Source organism: Netta rufina (assembly GCF_964035555.1).
Source record: "Netta rufina genome assembly, chromosome: 2".
In the NCBI taxonomy this organism is placed as follows: domain Eukaryota; kingdom Metazoa; phylum Chordata; class Aves; order Anseriformes; family Anatidae; genus Netta; species Netta rufina.
Genome location: NC_140124.1, coordinates 142,672,912 through 142,690,073, shown reverse-complemented (window position 1 = coordinate 142,690,073; position 17,162 = coordinate 142,672,912). Strand labels below are relative to the sequence as shown.

The 17,162-nt window shown below is 33.5% G+C and overlaps 1 protein-coding gene across 3 annotated transcripts in view; it reads left to right on the top strand.

The window, feature by feature from the left end:
- CSMD3 (CUB and Sushi multiple domains 3) overlaps nucleotides 1–17,162 on the top strand; it is a gene marked incomplete at both ends in the record, with an annotated part of 670,606 nt that overhangs the window by 248,827 nt on the left and 404,617 nt on the right. The window contains one exon of one of the 3 annotated variants that reach the window (XM_084281279.1): nucleotides 4,996–5,292. The exons of the other annotated variants lie outside the window; for them this stretch is intronic. Within the exon in view, the coding sequence (XP_084137405.1) occupies nucleotides 4,996–5,292 (297 nt within the window). The remainder of the gene's footprint in view (nucleotides 1–4,995; nucleotides 5,293–17,162) is intronic. 3 annotated transcript variants of the gene reach the window in all.

Sequence of the window (17,162 nt, the reverse complement as noted above, 5' to 3'; positions counted from 1 at the left end):
TTGAACAAGTTGACTCAGGGAAATTGGGCAGTCTCCATCCTGTGAGGTTTTCTCAAGAATTGACCATATAAAATCCTGAGTGACCTGGTCTGACCTCAGGGTTGATGCTGCTTTATGCAGAAGCATGGCTAAGAGGCTTCCTGGTGGTACATTTTGCCCTGAGTTATTTTATGCTCCTACGGATAACATTTGTTTTAATCCATGTGTGATACAAAACAAATTCACTTTATAGAATATTAACCTTTTTGGTTTATATTTTATTTTTTGACTCCTAATCAGCATGCTGTTACTAAATAAGTAGTACAAATAAGTAGTATTAAAACACTAGTTTAATGTTAGTATTTATTTATCAGTTGTCTCTGAAGAAAGAGCAAATTTAGAAAATCTTTATAACATTTTCAGAATACTTCTTGATGAATCATACTTATTTGGTTGCATTTCAAATGTTTAGTGATGGGCTTTCAAGTCAGTTATGTTGTGCTGGCTATACCTGTGCTTTCAGTCTATGGAATTATAACACTTGGCTTGTAATAATAGAAGTTATGGTCATATAATCTGTATCGAAGCTTTATTGTAAACTGGCATTGTGATGAGAATAGTTTAAGTCCAGTTGATGGTTAGTATCTGAAAGCATGGTAATATTGTAATTTCACACTGTCAATTTAATTTAGAGAATTAATTCAGTTTCCTTAAAATCCTATCATTTTGAATCCTGCTAAAACATTTTTCTTAACCATATCTTATAAGAAAGAACGTTAATTAAATATCGACAGGTAATTATGTTAATTTTACTTTTAAAATTGAGTCTTAAATCATGTGCTAATGTATATTGACTAATCACTGGTAGTTCTTGCTTATGCTAGCCCCTCTAGGAGAGAAAAACAGTTCTGGTTTAATAGGAGATAGCAGCTACAGGTGAAATCTACAGCTTAATCTGGGATTGAACACAATATTGTGAGTGGCGCAGCTGATGCAACAGAAAGAAGAGATGCTATCCAAAGGGACCTGGACAACCTTGAAAAGTGGACCCATGTGAACCTAATGAAGTTCAACAAGTACAACTTCAAAGTGCTGCACCTGGGTTGGGGCAGTCCCAGACATGAGCATAGACTGGGAGAAGAACTCATTGAGAGCAGCTGTTCAGAGAAGGACCTGGGGGTTCTGGTGGACAAAAAGCTCAACAAGAGCCAGCAACCTAGAAGGCTTGCAGCCTAGAAGGCCAACTGCATCCTCGGCTGCATCACCAGAGGGGTGTCCAGCCTGTCAAGGGAGGGATTGTCTCCTTCTACTCTGCTCTGCGCTTGTGAGACCCTGCTTTGAGCGCTGTATTCAGGTCTGGGGCATATGAAGGATATTGGCCTGTTAGAGTGAGTCCACGGAAGGACCACGAAGTTGATCAGAGGGCTGGAGTACCTCTGCTATGAAGAGAGGCTGAGAGAGCTGGGGATGTTAAGTCTGGAGAAGAGAAAGTTCTGGAGAGACATCTTTGCAGCCTTTCATTACTTAAAATAAGCTTATAAAAAGGTGGAGAGTAACTTAGAGAGTGATAAGATAAGGAAGAATAGCTTTAGGAGGGTAGGTTTAGGTTAGATGTTAGTAGGAAATCCTTCACTGAGTGGGAGGACAAGAACATATTTCCTAGAGAAGCTGTGGGTGCCTCATCCCTGGAGGTGCTCAGGAGCAGGTTGGATGAGGCCCTGGGCAACCTGAATCAAGTTGGTGGCATTCATGCCTATGGCAGGGGGTTGGAATTAGTTGATCTTTAAGGTCTCTTTCAACTCAAGCGATTCTATGATTATAATAAGCCTAGAACTCAAGCTTCTATAATGAGCATAAAACTCAGGTCATCTTGTTTGAGATTAATTAATTTTGGTTAAGATAATAAATTGTCTCTAAAATACAGAAATTTGAATTAAGATCTACCTCAAGAAATACATTTGTCTGATCCTTCTTTCCAACGCATGAACTTTTCTTGGGGTAAATGTCACTACTTTTTTCAGGCCTAGAGTTTCTAAACATGGTCAAATTCTAATTTACTATGGACACATTCTTTACAACTTAAAATAAGTAAATTTTAAATATATGTACTAATTAAAAAGGGGTGATACGTTCCTCTAGCATTCCCACGTTTTAAGGTGAGCTTTCCCAAGTTGTAGTATTCTAAACGGGAAGGAAAAATTTTTTTTCAATAGAAGCATTTTCATTGTATTAGCTATTATTTTAGCTATTAGACCATGAGATTAATTTAAATCAGAATTTGCACTGGGGGTTTATGTGTGGTAAATTTCTTTTGCTATCATATGTTTACAAGAGGAACCCTGTGTATAGTTATAGCATATTGCATATGTAAATTATGTGCATCTAGCACAGATTCATAATCTATTTCTGGAGCTTTGTCTCAGGGAAATGTCAAAGGCACTTGCCTCTCTTCTTTACTAGAAATGATGCTGGAATCAAGAGCAACCTCCACCCCTATATAAATAGAAAGGCTTATGGGTCTTCTGTATGTTTTCATTATCCAAAGTTTTAGCAGTTACAACACTTTTGAGTAGTGGTTCATTCAGACTAGTTTTCTGAACTAAACTGCCCTGTGTTTTATCACTTTGATCTCCTTCCATTTGACTAACAAGCATAACAAGGTAGGTGTCTTTGCTTGAAAGTTGCCTCTCTAGCACAGTGGTACAGTATTTTTCAATGTATGCAGTTTGAAGCTTTAAGTAAGCAGTATTTTTCTTGCTTATTTTCTTTTTTATTTTTAAATGAGCTTTCTCTTAACTAGTTAATATTTTCCACTAAAGTGCTGTGTGTCTTTAAAACACTAGGACATAACATTCCATTTGACTGAGATTCTGAATATAATTTTGTTTTGAGCTTGATATTGGGAGCTGACTACTGCTTATTTTTGTACATTTGCTTGCATGATAAAGATACATCCACATACATTTTACTTTAAAAGTAGTGGTAATGTGACGTGCAGTAAGTTTTCTTTCTTTGTTTTAAGCAACATTATCCTATTCCAACATATCTCTTGGACATGCACTTGTATTTTCTATGTTTTAATCTTGATAGCAATCTATGAAAATTCCTTGTAAGCTGAATCATAACTAGTCTAGTCTTGTAATATTATTAATTGTTGTGATTTTTTTCTTTTTTTATTCCAGAATAAAACAAAACAAAACACGCCTAGGTCCATTTTTAGTTACAGTGCTGCCATCATAGGACAGTAAGGATTTTGTTTGTTTGTTTAGTTGTTGTTTTGTTATTATTATTATCTATTATTACCTACTAGAAGATTCATGGTTCTGTTTCCTACACATAAACCTGTAGCTATACATGTATCTGGTGCTTATAAGTTGTTTAGTTGTGCAGGGAGAACTCCCGCGGTATGATTTAGAACTGCTGTTCTGAGGAACAGATATTAAGATATTACATGTAAGATAGTAAAAACAATTTATTCCATACATACAGAAGCTCTGTTTGTTACCTATTAGATACTGTTTTTTACCTATTAGATACCGTTGTGTTTGCTACACGACTCGTAGCAAAATAAAACATTTCCCACCTAAAATTTCTGCATAAACAAAACCAAAAACAACACGGACTTTATTATCAAGACTGAGTATTTTTAACATTTAAGATCTGTTTCATTTGTTTATACAGTATATTTGGTAGTTTTGTAAAAAGGTTTGATATAGCATGTGCATGAAAGGTGCTGTATACTGCCCAGTTCCACTGTGAGTTTTATTTCCATTTTCTAGTGATTCTTCTAACAGTGCAAATATTGCAAATCCTGTCATCGTGCACTACACTTCAAAGTCTCAAAATGTGCATTAGAGGACAGCTCAGGAGTAAAAAGTGTGGAATGTTTGAATGAGTTTTGAAAAGTCCCTTATTCAGTATTATGTATTAAACATACTAATAGATCATAGTACAGTTTGTGCTACATCAACTTTTTTAATGTTAATTTTTTATTATGAATTTTATTATGCATTGCCCAGTTATTTGTCTGTTCCAGTCAACATGGAGTTGCTATTGTGTTAGATGTTCTAAATATTCAAAGGTGGGTAAGTTGACCTCAAAACATTTGCAAACAAATCTGGGGGATAGGGAAAGATGAAAAAGTTAATAAAATATTTTAAAAAACAATCCCCTATGGTTTACATATTTTTAGCTACTACATAACTTAGAAGTGTTAAACAAATGTTTTCCTAAGCAGTGCATAGACAAAATTTTAATTAATCAAACTTTTTTTTTCTTAGTTGTTGTTGTTCTGTTTTTTGTTTTTTTTTTTTTTGTTTTTTTTTAAACAGAAATCTGAGCGTTAAAAATAAAATTACAGATGCAGCCTTTGTCCAATATCAAATAGAGATAATTATGCTTAGATGTTGTTTTGTTTAAATGTGTACCTTTTACTTTCCATCTGCCCCTGGCCTTGTATCAACGCTAAATGCTTTAATGAGCTTTTAGAACCCTGTCAAGAGCTGAGGAAAGAATTGGGTATGTGAACATATTTGACAGCCTTATTAGCAGTTGAACTACCAAAGTTTCACCTACTACCTAGGTTACCACATAATTCTATTGTATCACTCCTCAAGAAGGCGGTTATCACTTTTCCACTCATGGGGTAGATACAGCTCTATTTTCTGCTTTAATGATATGGCTTTATTTTCTGCTTCAGCCGTGGTATTTTTTTGGCTGAATTTCAAGGGGTAGAAATTATGTGCTCTCATTCTGACTGGTACAAAAGTTAATACTGCAAACATTTGCAGCACATTTAAAACTAAATGTATAATATCACTATAATTACAAAAATGTTCACTACCATTAAAAAATGTTCTTATTACTTCCAAAACTTAAATAAACCATATTGACCTTCTTCTTTTCATGTCAGTTGTCTTCACTATGTTAAACAGGGAAATTTAATCTCTTAGGTTTAACAGAAAAACGCAATTCAAAAGAAAAAGTTAGCATCCAGTGCTACTGTGTGTCCCACAGGTTCTTCCACTTTGATCAAAACTGCCTCCACTGGTGAGTTAGAGGAGCCTATTGCGGTCACAACTGGTGCTATTACTGTTGCTAGCACATCTGCAGATGTTACTGTATCCACCCATAGACAACCTTCTGAAGAGCAACAAGTGCAAGCTATGAATATAAGAAAATCAATTCTGGAATCCGCCTCTTCCAAAGAAGAATTCTCCCTTCATCAAGCAAACATACAAAGCACAAGAAGACGACCAAGAAAAGCTGAGCAGATAGAAAGAACTAAAGAACTTGCAGTTGTTACTCATAGAGGTATTGGATATTATTTTATTTGTGCCCATGTAGTTATGGAAAAATATTCTGTATAAATCAAAAATGAAAGGTCAGGTATACATTCCAGAAGTGTGATTAAACCAAATGGGAAAGGAATTAAATCTACTAAAAAGTGAGTTCTGATGAGGGCAGACAGATGAAAAAATGTAAGTAAAATTGTCATTGTAATTTAAATTAATTTAAATTATAGGAAAAAAAAGGGGGGAGGGAAGAGCAAGGAATTTTCACTTTATAATTTATATCGTTGTGTTTCGTTGTCAAAGCTAGTGTGAGATAAAAGTTGAGATAAAAACATTATTCTGTGCTACATATATGTTTAGAAATAAGCAATTAAACAACAAAACTGTACTTTGTAAATAGCTGTTTTGTTCTAAACTAACCAGTGGTGTAGATGTATCCATCTCCGTTCTGATAACATCTTCAGCAAAGGTTTGGCTTTTTTAAATATGTACGCATTTTTATTCTATCAAATATGAAATCATGAAATCAGTGAATGGACATTAGTGACTGTACAGTAAGGCATTCAGTGGAGAGTATTAAGTTATTATTAAATCTAAAGTTTTGCTATATTCCTATATTCAGATGATTTAATCCACATGCAAAAGTACTAATAATGAACACTTGGAGCCTACACAAAGCAAGATTTATTTCACTTAAAGGTAAAAGGCAATATGAAAATTAAATCTGAGTAACAGCAGTGCTTGAATGTCTTAATTTAACCACCAGAGACATTCAGAAACAAATTGGATTGTCTTTTTTTTTTTTGTCATTTACAGATGTTAATGGTGCAGGTTAATGTTATTGAATAAAATTTATTACGTATTATTATTTGTTATTTTATGCTAGTCCATTGTTTCATGTAAAGCTATTGTACCTGAAGAACTTGCAAACACAAAAATATTGAAAAGCAAGAGCTTTTATAGCACAAGCAATTTGTAGATGTCTTTTTATATGGTCAATGTTTTGTAAAGACAACTTTAGAGTGGAATCTGTTATCCTACTGGATCAGATAGTCACCTTGCATAAATGACTGTAGCTTCATCTACTAAGACCTATTGACACAGCTGCAGTTGTACAGAATTTTAAAACATTATGTAAATTAAGTAGGTTATAAAAAACAAGAACTGTATTTGATTTGGTTTGCATGCGAAACAAATCATGAAATAGCTTTGTCTCTTAATTGTTTTAATTTCTATCAATACAAATTTTTTTTTGTGGTTATCAGTTGATAGAAATTAAGAGTTTGGTTTCTACAGATAATATGGCTAGGCATTCTGTTTAGAATATCTTTGATCAGGTTTAAAAAGTAGAAAACAGTCTTATTTTCAGTTATGAAAGAGTATCTGAAGGTCTGTAATAATCTCTTCTAATTCATGGATATAAGAGTATAGTAATTTGGTGGTTAGGTTTGGCAGTGACTGTGAAATACATACAGTGTCTTCTATCACTTGTTTGTAGTCATTGTACTACAATGTCCTCTCCACTGTTGTTTCACTGTCCTTTTCTCCTCTGACCTGTCCTTTAATCTAACATATATATAAGGCTCTTCTGAATTACATTGCCATGTTAAAGTACAAAATTTTACACTGCGGGTGGTCCCGGGGGGGGCTGGGGAGGGGATGACAACACGGGACAAGATTTTGCTAAGCTAATGCTATGGGTTTTTTTTTGGTTGGTTGTTTTTTATATTATTATTTTATCCAAATATTAAACTGCAGCACATGTACAGATGAGATCAATACTGTATACACTCTCCTAGAGAACGAAGTCCTTACCTAGCTGTGTCTGCAGTTTATTTCCCTCATGGCATGTTTATAGTCTTGATTTTGTTAGTGTTTGTTAGACATCTTCTAAACATAATTTTATTGTGTTATACCCACATCACAGTATACATCCGATAGTAGAGTGGATATTCATATACTGAGGAAAAAAAATGTTTTTGCTTGGTAATCACCAATTTTTGATAGTACGCTTACAGTAGCCATGAAAATGTATCAGATTGACTAATTAACCTGTTATGGTCTACTATACAAAATTTCTCATTACACAGACATGTTTTGAAGGAATGGTTGTGAATGTGTGACTACAGTTTCTTCACAGGAAGTAATTTCCATGTTGGGGAGATATTCCACAGGTATTTCTATAGAGTTTCATGTGAGTTTCTACTGAAACATTTTAGCTTCTCTTTGACAATGAAAACATTACAAAAATATCCAACCAGTTGTCTTGCTCTGCGTATTTAAATTTCCTATGTAACTATTTGTTAGACCTGCTTAAAAAGTTTATGTAAATTCCTTTTTTAATTCTTTCTGTACTTAACAGATATTAAAAATTAGGTTATATTCTGGAAATCTATTTTTTTCCCGTGTTCTTGAGCATAACTCAAAAATTTTGCTTCCAAACCTATGCAAGGTAATTTATGCTTGAAAAGATAAAGATTTAATATACTAAATACAATTTACTAAAACTTACCATTTGAAACATGCACATACATGATTTGTTAAAAATTTACTGTACATGTAGTTTTTACCATAGACTGTTTTTAGAATGTTGCTAGTTAGATCAAAATAGTGCCATACTTTATTATATTGTCATCGATGGAAAATATTAACTATAGAATGAGTCCTAATGTTGGACTCTGTTGTATTGTTCTGTGAATAAGTTCTTCCAGAAATGGTAAACAACATTATTTTTATTATTAAACTGACTTTTGTGTTCTTTTTATGAAAGAGAAAACTAGAGGTCTCTATCTGTCTAAAGTTAATCTACTAGATCAAAATTAGTCTACCACACTTACTATCTGGACTTCAGAAATAATCGTAGTTGGTGTCAAAGGATGGTTGAAGAATTTCTTCTCTTTGATTGTAAGCTGGAAATGACAGAAGAAGAGAGAATTTTTATTACAACTACTTAAAAGATGAAAAAGGAAACCCAGTAGCTTTCTCTGAAATATTTCCACAAGTGATAGGGCAGTGCAAATATAAATAATAAGGTGACAGTGAGATCTTGTGAGGAATATTGTACATGATTACAGTTCCTTCATCAAAAGGAATTCAGACTGAATCAGATAAATAAAAGTACTATACTGCTATTATATTGTTCTGAGCATCTGACCTTACAAAAGAAAATGTAATGATGAAGGGATAAGTATTTCAGGAAGTGAATGCAAATATGTAGGGAATGTAAAGACAAATAAGTATATAAGATATAAACAGGTATATTAGGGTGAAGTGTGAGAAGAATTCTTCTTATTGGAGTGAGAAACTCTTCTGGAAGGAGGAGGTGAAAATCTTGCTTTCAAGACAGGTTGATTTTACAGGTTGATTAGCCAACGAAGAATATATTTAGATGCTACAGCTAGAAGAAAAACAATCTTTTTGATCTTAAGTTCTCATGAACCAAGAATTCAAGCTCAGGAAAGTGTATTGCTTCCTCTATTTCAAAATGGGGTGGGAGGAAGCTCATATGGTTATTACATCACAGTTTTTACTATGATCTGTCTTATTCAGGTGTGAAGTCAGGAAGGAAATTAAATGTGATTTTTATCTTGTTTATTTTCTGTTGAAGTATTTAAGTACTGTGAGCTTGGTCATAACTACATTAATGGGGGATAATCTGACATTTTGTTCTTTTGTATAATCTGTGTCTCATTAAACTAAGAATTCAGTTTAGTAATGTAGTTGATGCTACTGAATTGTTTTAGAATTCATATTAGGTTGATCTTCTCTTTCTTAGCACAGTAGAATTTTTATTCCAATGTATGCAAACATAATGAGCAATATTTTATAACTTTTCTTAGTGAGTGCTTTCATAGCATGTTTGGACTGTCTAAAGATACACGCTCATTTTAAATACAGGAGTACACATTCATCTTCATTAAATACCTCTGAGAGTTTATTTTATTCATTTTACTGATGTCTTCATTCTCTTTTATTTCCCTACTTTTTAAGCATTTTTTCCTTTATAAAAAAAAAAAAAAAAAAAAGCTTTTTCATTTCTGTCCTTGCCACTTTCTTCTTTTAGAACTCTTAACTATCACACCTTGCCTTAAACTTTTTGATATCTGACTTTGTAGTATCATAGTTATAACCAGGAAAAAATGATTCAGCGAGGGGTAAACAAAAAGCAAAACAAAAAAGACCTTTGCTGCTGGATGTTCCCCATTAATCCTGGATTTCTTTTTGTGCTGTGTTGCAGGAGAGTGTCTGAAGGTAGGAGACAAGATTAGTTTAAAACTTGTTCTAAAGTAAAAGAGAGTCATAAAGTGAGTACACACAAAATATAAGAGAAAATGAAAGAGGAATTAAATTGGGTGCTAATGAAACTCTCTTCAATCAGTTTATTTACCAAAGAGGGAGTTATTTGACTGTCTTGATTTTTTTTTTTTTTTTTTGAAAGATTCAGTAAAATCGTAGCACTGCTCTGTGATTATTTGATGTAAGCTTTTTAAAGATTTGATAGAAAATATATTCCTACATCCTACATTTTATGAGATTTTCTTCTTTAGAAGAAGAAAAAGAAAGTGAGGAGCAGGGAAGCAGAGATTTTACGAAGAGCTGTTAAAGATTTTTAATAGAGTCATGTAAGCAACCACTGCATATGTTTGCAGGTTTTTTCTTTAGTGTGTGTGATGAGTGAAACCCACAACTATAATAATGTGAATGTGAAGAAAATCAATATATTTTGCAGTAAAAGTAAGATTTTTGCATTCATGTATTTGTATAAGAATACTCATACATAAGGTTTGTGTACTCTGTGTCTTCGAAGTGGCAGTAGTTCATAAAGTCACAAGAAATTCTCATTAGCATAACTATATTTGTTTAACTTTTCATAAAGTGTTTGGAAATACCTCTTTAATGTGTTCATTGAGATAAATAGACATCTGTTTGCTGGATGAAATCTATAATCCATGGTTTGTTAATTTAAATATTTTTCTTAGATTAAAAACTGATAATGGTGATTTAAGCTTCTTTACATCTTCCAACTTCAAAGTCATCTTTGGAAAGGAGATCAGTTTTCATCCAATAGTTAAGTCTAGTGTGATTAGAAGGAAGAAAAAGGAGAGAAAAAAAATCTTCTGAATCTATTTATTATTGCTCTAAAATAACTACAAAATACTAAAAATGAAGATGTAGCATTTTTTAACACACACTTATTCAAAGCGGCCACTAACAACCTTCTCTTATAGAGCAGCCTGTGCTAGTGCAGTTCAAGGGCTGTCAGGAAAGGCTGCAAAGCAAAACTACGGTAGCCAGATGCACATCTATTGGGAGACATGCAAAATAGACAAAAGGCATGGTGTCCTGGTTTTGTTCATTTTATTCACTGTAACTGACTTTGTATTTAGGATTAAAATAGTGGTGATAGCGCCTTTGTTATTGTTGTTGCTGATCAGAGCTTATACTAAATTAAATTTGACTTTTTTGCTTCTCATGCCACCCTGCTAGTGAGGAGGCTGGGGGTGCACATAAAAAGCTGGGCAGGGCACAGCCATGACAGGTGGCCCAAACTGACCAAAGGTAGTCCCTATACAGAACTTTTATGATGTTCAAAGTCTTAAAATTATTTCTTCATCATTCCTCCTCATCATTCTTAGCTCGGTACTAATATATAGAATAACCTATATTATATAACATATATCACACACATTTTATTTTTATCAGTACTTGTTCTATCACAGTTTATAAAGTTCAGATCATAATTACATTACATTATTGTTCAAAGATGTTCTTTGTATTTGTTGGAAGTTACCTAAAGAAGTAAAATATTTTCGTAATTTTTAGGGGAAGTAAAGTGAGAGCGTTCCTATTTTGCAAAAACTTGCAATAATTGTATTGTTCCAGCAGCTCTTCAGCAGTTATACTTTTAAGTCAAGAGAAGAGATTTTTTCCCTTTTGTTGTAGTCTTTCCTTTCAGTGTATTTTTTCTGTGATAAGAACCCAATGAGAATTTTTCAAGTACATATTAAATTGTACATGGCTAATGTAATACACAGTACTGTTCTCTTAAAATCGTCATAGGTTTTCATCTGTAGATTAAGAATGAACTGAGAACTTGCACTATTAAAATGAAAATGTATCGTATTAAAGTAAAATCAAAATATATTATATTTTAATATAAACATGAAATGCACACATTAGGTTAATGAAGCCATAGACATATGATTCTAAAGTATATAATTGTGTTTGTTGAACCATCATTTTATGAAAAAACAAAACAAAACACATTCAGTTTCATTTATATTTTCTTTCATTCTGGATAAAACATTTTGACTGTGGGAAGGGGTAATACTAAATCAGATCTTCAGCCAGCAAAATTTATATACCTGGAAGAGACTCAAAATCTCATTTTATTCATTTAATATATCGTAATGAACAGTAACTTTGTTTAAATGTCTCTCCTTTTTGCAAGGAGTCAAAAAGTAATTGATATTATTTTAGTCATTTTATTGTGCACAAAGATACTGTGCTTAAATTATAGTGTGATCTTGAAACAAATACACTCAAAAAAAAAAAAAGAAAAGAAAATAGTGTGAAAAGGGGATGGTTCACTTTACAGTCTGATTGCTCATCTTGAATCATTCTTCATATTAAAAAAAAAACACATCATTATCTACTTATTTAAGTCTGTATTTACATCCTCTAATGCCAACCTTCAAGATGCAAAAAGACTAGAAGATTGTGCTACATCATCAGTGTGTTTGTGCATGGTTTATTATGCAATACTTTGGTTCGGATTTTTTTTTTAAATAAAGATTTCTGGAGCCTGAAGTGCTATCACCTGAAATCTAAATAGGCTGCAATATCTACATACACACACACCTTTCACCTTTCTTTTCTTTTTTTTTTTTTTTTTTTTTTTTCTGCCTTTTACAGTCCCTTGAAGTGGTGAAGTTGTAATCGCAATGACATCTTCATATTTAGGACTTGTGTAGTCAGAGTTTGGAAATTCTGGATAACTATATATGTTACATGCCTAGTAAACATGCAGTGTATGAAAAAAAACAAACAAACAAATACCCCCCCCCCCAAAAAAAAAAAAAAAAATAAAAAAACGACCTGCGCATGAATAATAAGTTCAAGTTTAAGGCTTGGTAGATCTGCTGTGCATGTATACCAACGTTTCTGGAACACATAATTCCAAGCATATGTCTAATTCAGTGTATCATGTATGATTTATTTGATATATCTGCATATAAGCACTGTATGTGGGAAAATCCAGAGTATACTGGACTCCTGTTTCCATCATTAGAAATAGTATATGCAGCAAATAAAATCTGTCATAATCTAATATTTTCTGTTCTGGAGCGATCAGTGGTTCTGCACTAAACTGTATTGGTTCTAAGCTGTATTAAAAACTACTATTTTCCTCTCTCTTTAGAAAGCAGTTAATTACTTGTTATTTCCTGAATAGCGTAAATGCAGAGAATATGCTTACTGTTATTGATTATGTAGTAGTCTTCATCTTGTTCCTTGTCATCATCTTTCAACTCAGGTGGCTGTGCACCCTGAGAATAATTAGTTTTACTGTAAAGACTGAGTTAAAAAAAGACATTAAGTACCCTATCTTTCATCACTACATTTCACCTGATATTCAATAAACGATGGAGATACTCCTCGAGGTTTCATTTGCAGTTGATGTATTTTTAAAAGCATTTTTTATTGTCTTATGCTACACTAGGCAAATTTAGTTCCAGATGGGGCTTGGCCCATCTGATTTCCTCCCTTCATGGCTTGAGAACAGCTCTATAGTTCTCCTGAATTGCCATCCCCTGCCTTCATATATAGGCATAGCCAAATGAGCAGTCTATTGCCTTTTTTTTTTTTTCTTTTCATATTATTGTATCTCAGCAGATGTCATTTAAGGAGGGCAATAATTTAAGTGCAGTCATGAAATACGGCTTTGATAATATGGTATTGTTCTCCTCTATTAGCTGGGGTGCAGTGAATTTAATGTGAGAGAGTTACAGGAAAGGGGCTGTTTCGGTGTTTGAACTACTATGAGCAACTACTTTAAAGAGGAAAGAAGTATACATGGTCGGAAGAGTCCTCAGTTTCCAATGATTTTTACTCTGTGTAGTTTCTTGTAGTAATACAACCTGAGTGCCTGTTACATGCGTAACTTTTGGTTTTGGTGAATTTCAGTCTTCAACATTTTAAATGTTCTTTGTACTTGGTAGAAAAGTAAGAAAGTATGGACAAGACAAGTTAGACAATTTCTCTACATAAATGCTGTTGCATAACTAAAACAAATACATGAATTTTTGAGTTGTCTGTGTTTTAAATAGAGTATTTTGCATGGTTATCCTTGATGCTTCCATATTATAGAAGGAAATTTTCCATCTGGAAGTTTTTGTCTTGTGCATGTCTCTCAGGATATACTTCTTCAGCAGAGCCAGAATTGTAAAATATGAGAAATAGCTCTTAGTTTGTAAGCTTTGTTTCTAGTGTCTGAGAGATTATTGTATTCAAGGTTCCTACAGAAATTATATTTCTAAGTCTTTATTGTATAATAGGCAGCCCTAAAACATACGTACATATATTCTTATTTGGCTGAGGTGCTTTTTAATATAGGAACTGGCATAAAGAGTAAATGTGCTAAATGCAGTAATTGTCAAGATTAGTCCTCTCTCACAAGGTTTTTTATCTCCTTACATATCATAAATAGCAGATATTATCTTAAATATTAGTGTAATTTAAAACATCGGTTTCCACATTTTGAAAATATAATATATATATATATATATATAGTTACTCTGCCTTTTTTGTTCAGTTCAGAGTTAAGTTGTTGTATTGGTACAAACTTCCATCTTCTACTGTTATTTATATCAGAATGACATGAATCTAAACTAAGTATAAATCATAATCAGTCTGACAGGCCAGCTCATGGGTTATGTCATCCCTCTCAAAAGAGTCAAGGCTTTACCACAGGCTAAAAGCTAAGTAGATAAACCTCTGAAGAAAGTTGGTAGAGCTGTATAATTGATAATTAGAAGGAGAGTTCAAACTCTCTGTGTTCTTTGTTTTCCTCTTTTTTTCCTGCCTAGCGCTTCTGAGATTGCTACTGACTTTCTACTTCCTGTAATCCACTGGAATATTATATGGAAGTTATATTTTGTTTAGAATAGCTTGTACCACCATGTGTAATCATGGTTAAAAATCTTGACTTGATTTTTGGTCTCTGTAATAGGAAACCAGGAATTCCAAAAGCTGTTGACCTATTGAGACAAATGTCATCAAAGAGAAAATTGAGACCAGTCTAGTGGTCAACCTTTTGCCTATTTTTTGTATATGTATCATCAAAAGTAAAAATGTGTAAAATGGCAGTATTAAGGTATTGTTTCCAAATTTATTATTGTTTTTTTAACTATGAATACAGAATTAAGACCTATGTCTTAGAATATTTTGAAAGACTGTGTACCTTCATAACACAGCAATTCCTTCAGATATACTTGAAAGTATATCTGCCTTTGAAATAAAAATTGGGATGCAGATATTAAGGGAAAAAAACATGGAGTCAGCTGGTTGCTGGCTTCACATTACTTGAATCCTTTTTTGTCTGTTTTGCTTTATGTGTAACTCAACACTTAAATTTAAGTTGCCATTTCGACATCTGGAACTTAATTTATTGAAGCTTAAATGGAAACCTATCAGTAGTTTTTCTCCCTGTTTTCTACATCCTGATTCCCATTAGTCATGTCATTCATCCTGTATTAAGAAATAAGAAATACTTTGCAATTCTTGATTCTCATACTGATTAACTAAGATAAATATAAAACAGTTTCCTCAAGAAGCATGTTGTTTTATGTTGTTTCTCTGTCAACAGCAACATGTTCTGTTAAATCATGGAGAGTGTTCTTAAGCATATGGAACACTTTGTTTGTTTCTGATGTTTAGGCAGTATTCCAAAGATCTCCATCCTTTTCAACACATCCATACTGCAGTTAAGACAAATATGGTATAGAAAGACAAAAATAAACTGGGAAATCAGTGTTTGTTTTTTTTTGTTGTTGTTTGTTCGTTTTTTTTGTTTGTTTTTTTTTTTTTGTTTTTTTTTTTTTGTTTGTTTGTTTTTTGTTGTTTTTTTTTTTGTTTGTTTGTTTTGTTTTTATTTTCTGAGACAGTGTTTGTAGAAAATAGGCATGTGGTTCTATTCTAAAAATCTCAAGGACCTAATCAAAATGTGTAGCTCATAAGTTCTGAGGAGTTTTCATCCTATGAGTTGCTTTCCATAGAAAAATGTAAAAAACAGCAAGCCACAGAATATGAATAAATATCCAGTTATATGTAACTTTTCTACAAAAGGAAAAAAAATGTATTTTTTTTCAGTGTGTCTAAAACATTGCCTAAAAGTACCTGAAGCTTCATTATCTTGCATAAGAGGATATTTAGGACAAAGACTTCAACAAAATTATTCTGAACCTCTTCAAGTTTATATGTCAATTGACTGCTGTGTATACAAGCTTGCTCTATTACCAGAATCTCAGATCACCCATCTGGCATGCAAAATTTCATCTCCCATGCAGACTTCTTTTATTTTTAGAACTCTTTAAATCCTTCCTTCCTCAATGAAGTCTTCAGTTTCATCTTTTGTATTTGCAGAAAACACTGGACCCTGTAGCTTTAGATAAAATTACATAGTCTATATATTGTCTGTATGTGTCTAGGTTGTATGTATGTATATGCATATACAGCCTGACACATATTTTAGTCACTGCACATGTTTGTACAAAATACATTCCTATAGCTGCTCCTTCACACTGTATTACTAAAGTACTGTTCAATAAATCAGCATTTAAACAAAAGTAAAAAATAAAATAAAATAAAAGTATGTTTCACCTCTTTTTGGGTAAAGAACATTCAGAGTTCTTGTTGCTTGCTTTCCTTGTACTATTTAATAGCCATAGCAAGGTGTTGCAAATAGTTATAAAATCATAGAATGGTTTGGGTTGGAAGGAACCTTAAAGACCATCTAATTCCAACCCCTCTAACGTTGGCAGGGACACCTTCCACTAAGTCAAGTTGCTCAAAGCCCCAGCCAGCCTGATCTGGAACACTTCCAGGGATGGGGCACCCTTAGCTTCTCCGGGCAACTAGTTCCAGTGCCTCACCACTGTCATAGTGAACGATTTCTTCCTTATATCTAATCTAAACCTTCCCTTTTTTAGTTTAAAGCCATTACCCCTTGCCCCATCACTAAACTCCCTGATAAAGAGTCTCTCCCTGTCTTTCTTGTAGGCCCCATTTAAGTACTGGAAGGACACTATAAGGTCTTCCCGGAGTTTTTCTTATACAGGCTGAACAACACCGGCTCCCTCAGCCTCCTTACCCTACGAGAGGTATTCCAGTCCTCTGATCATTTTCATGGTCTCTGGACCCACTCCAAAAGGCTCATGTATCTCCTGTGCTAGGGGCCCCAGAGCTGAATGCAGTACTCCTGATAGGGCCTCATTAGAGCAGAGCACAGGGAATCACCACCCTTGACATGCTGGCCATGCTTCTTTTGATGCAGCTTAGGGTGTGGCTGGCTTTATGTGCTTCAAGCACACGTTGCCAGCTCATGATGAGGTTTTCATCCAGCATTGCTCCTAAGTTCTTCTCCATAGGGCTGCTCTCCCTTCATCCCTCAGTCTTTATTAATGTTTGGGTTGCCTTGACAGCACATTCCACTTGGTCTTGTTGAACCTCATGTCTATTTTACAGTTCCATTTTATATATTGTAAACTCTGTTTCTTGTGTACGTAAACTGTGGATATGCCATTTGAGGACTGAGGTTGAAAAGAAGCAAAGAAAAGGTCTTCTGTCTTTGTCATATTGGTATGATGATTTCTAAAAATAAAGGACACACAT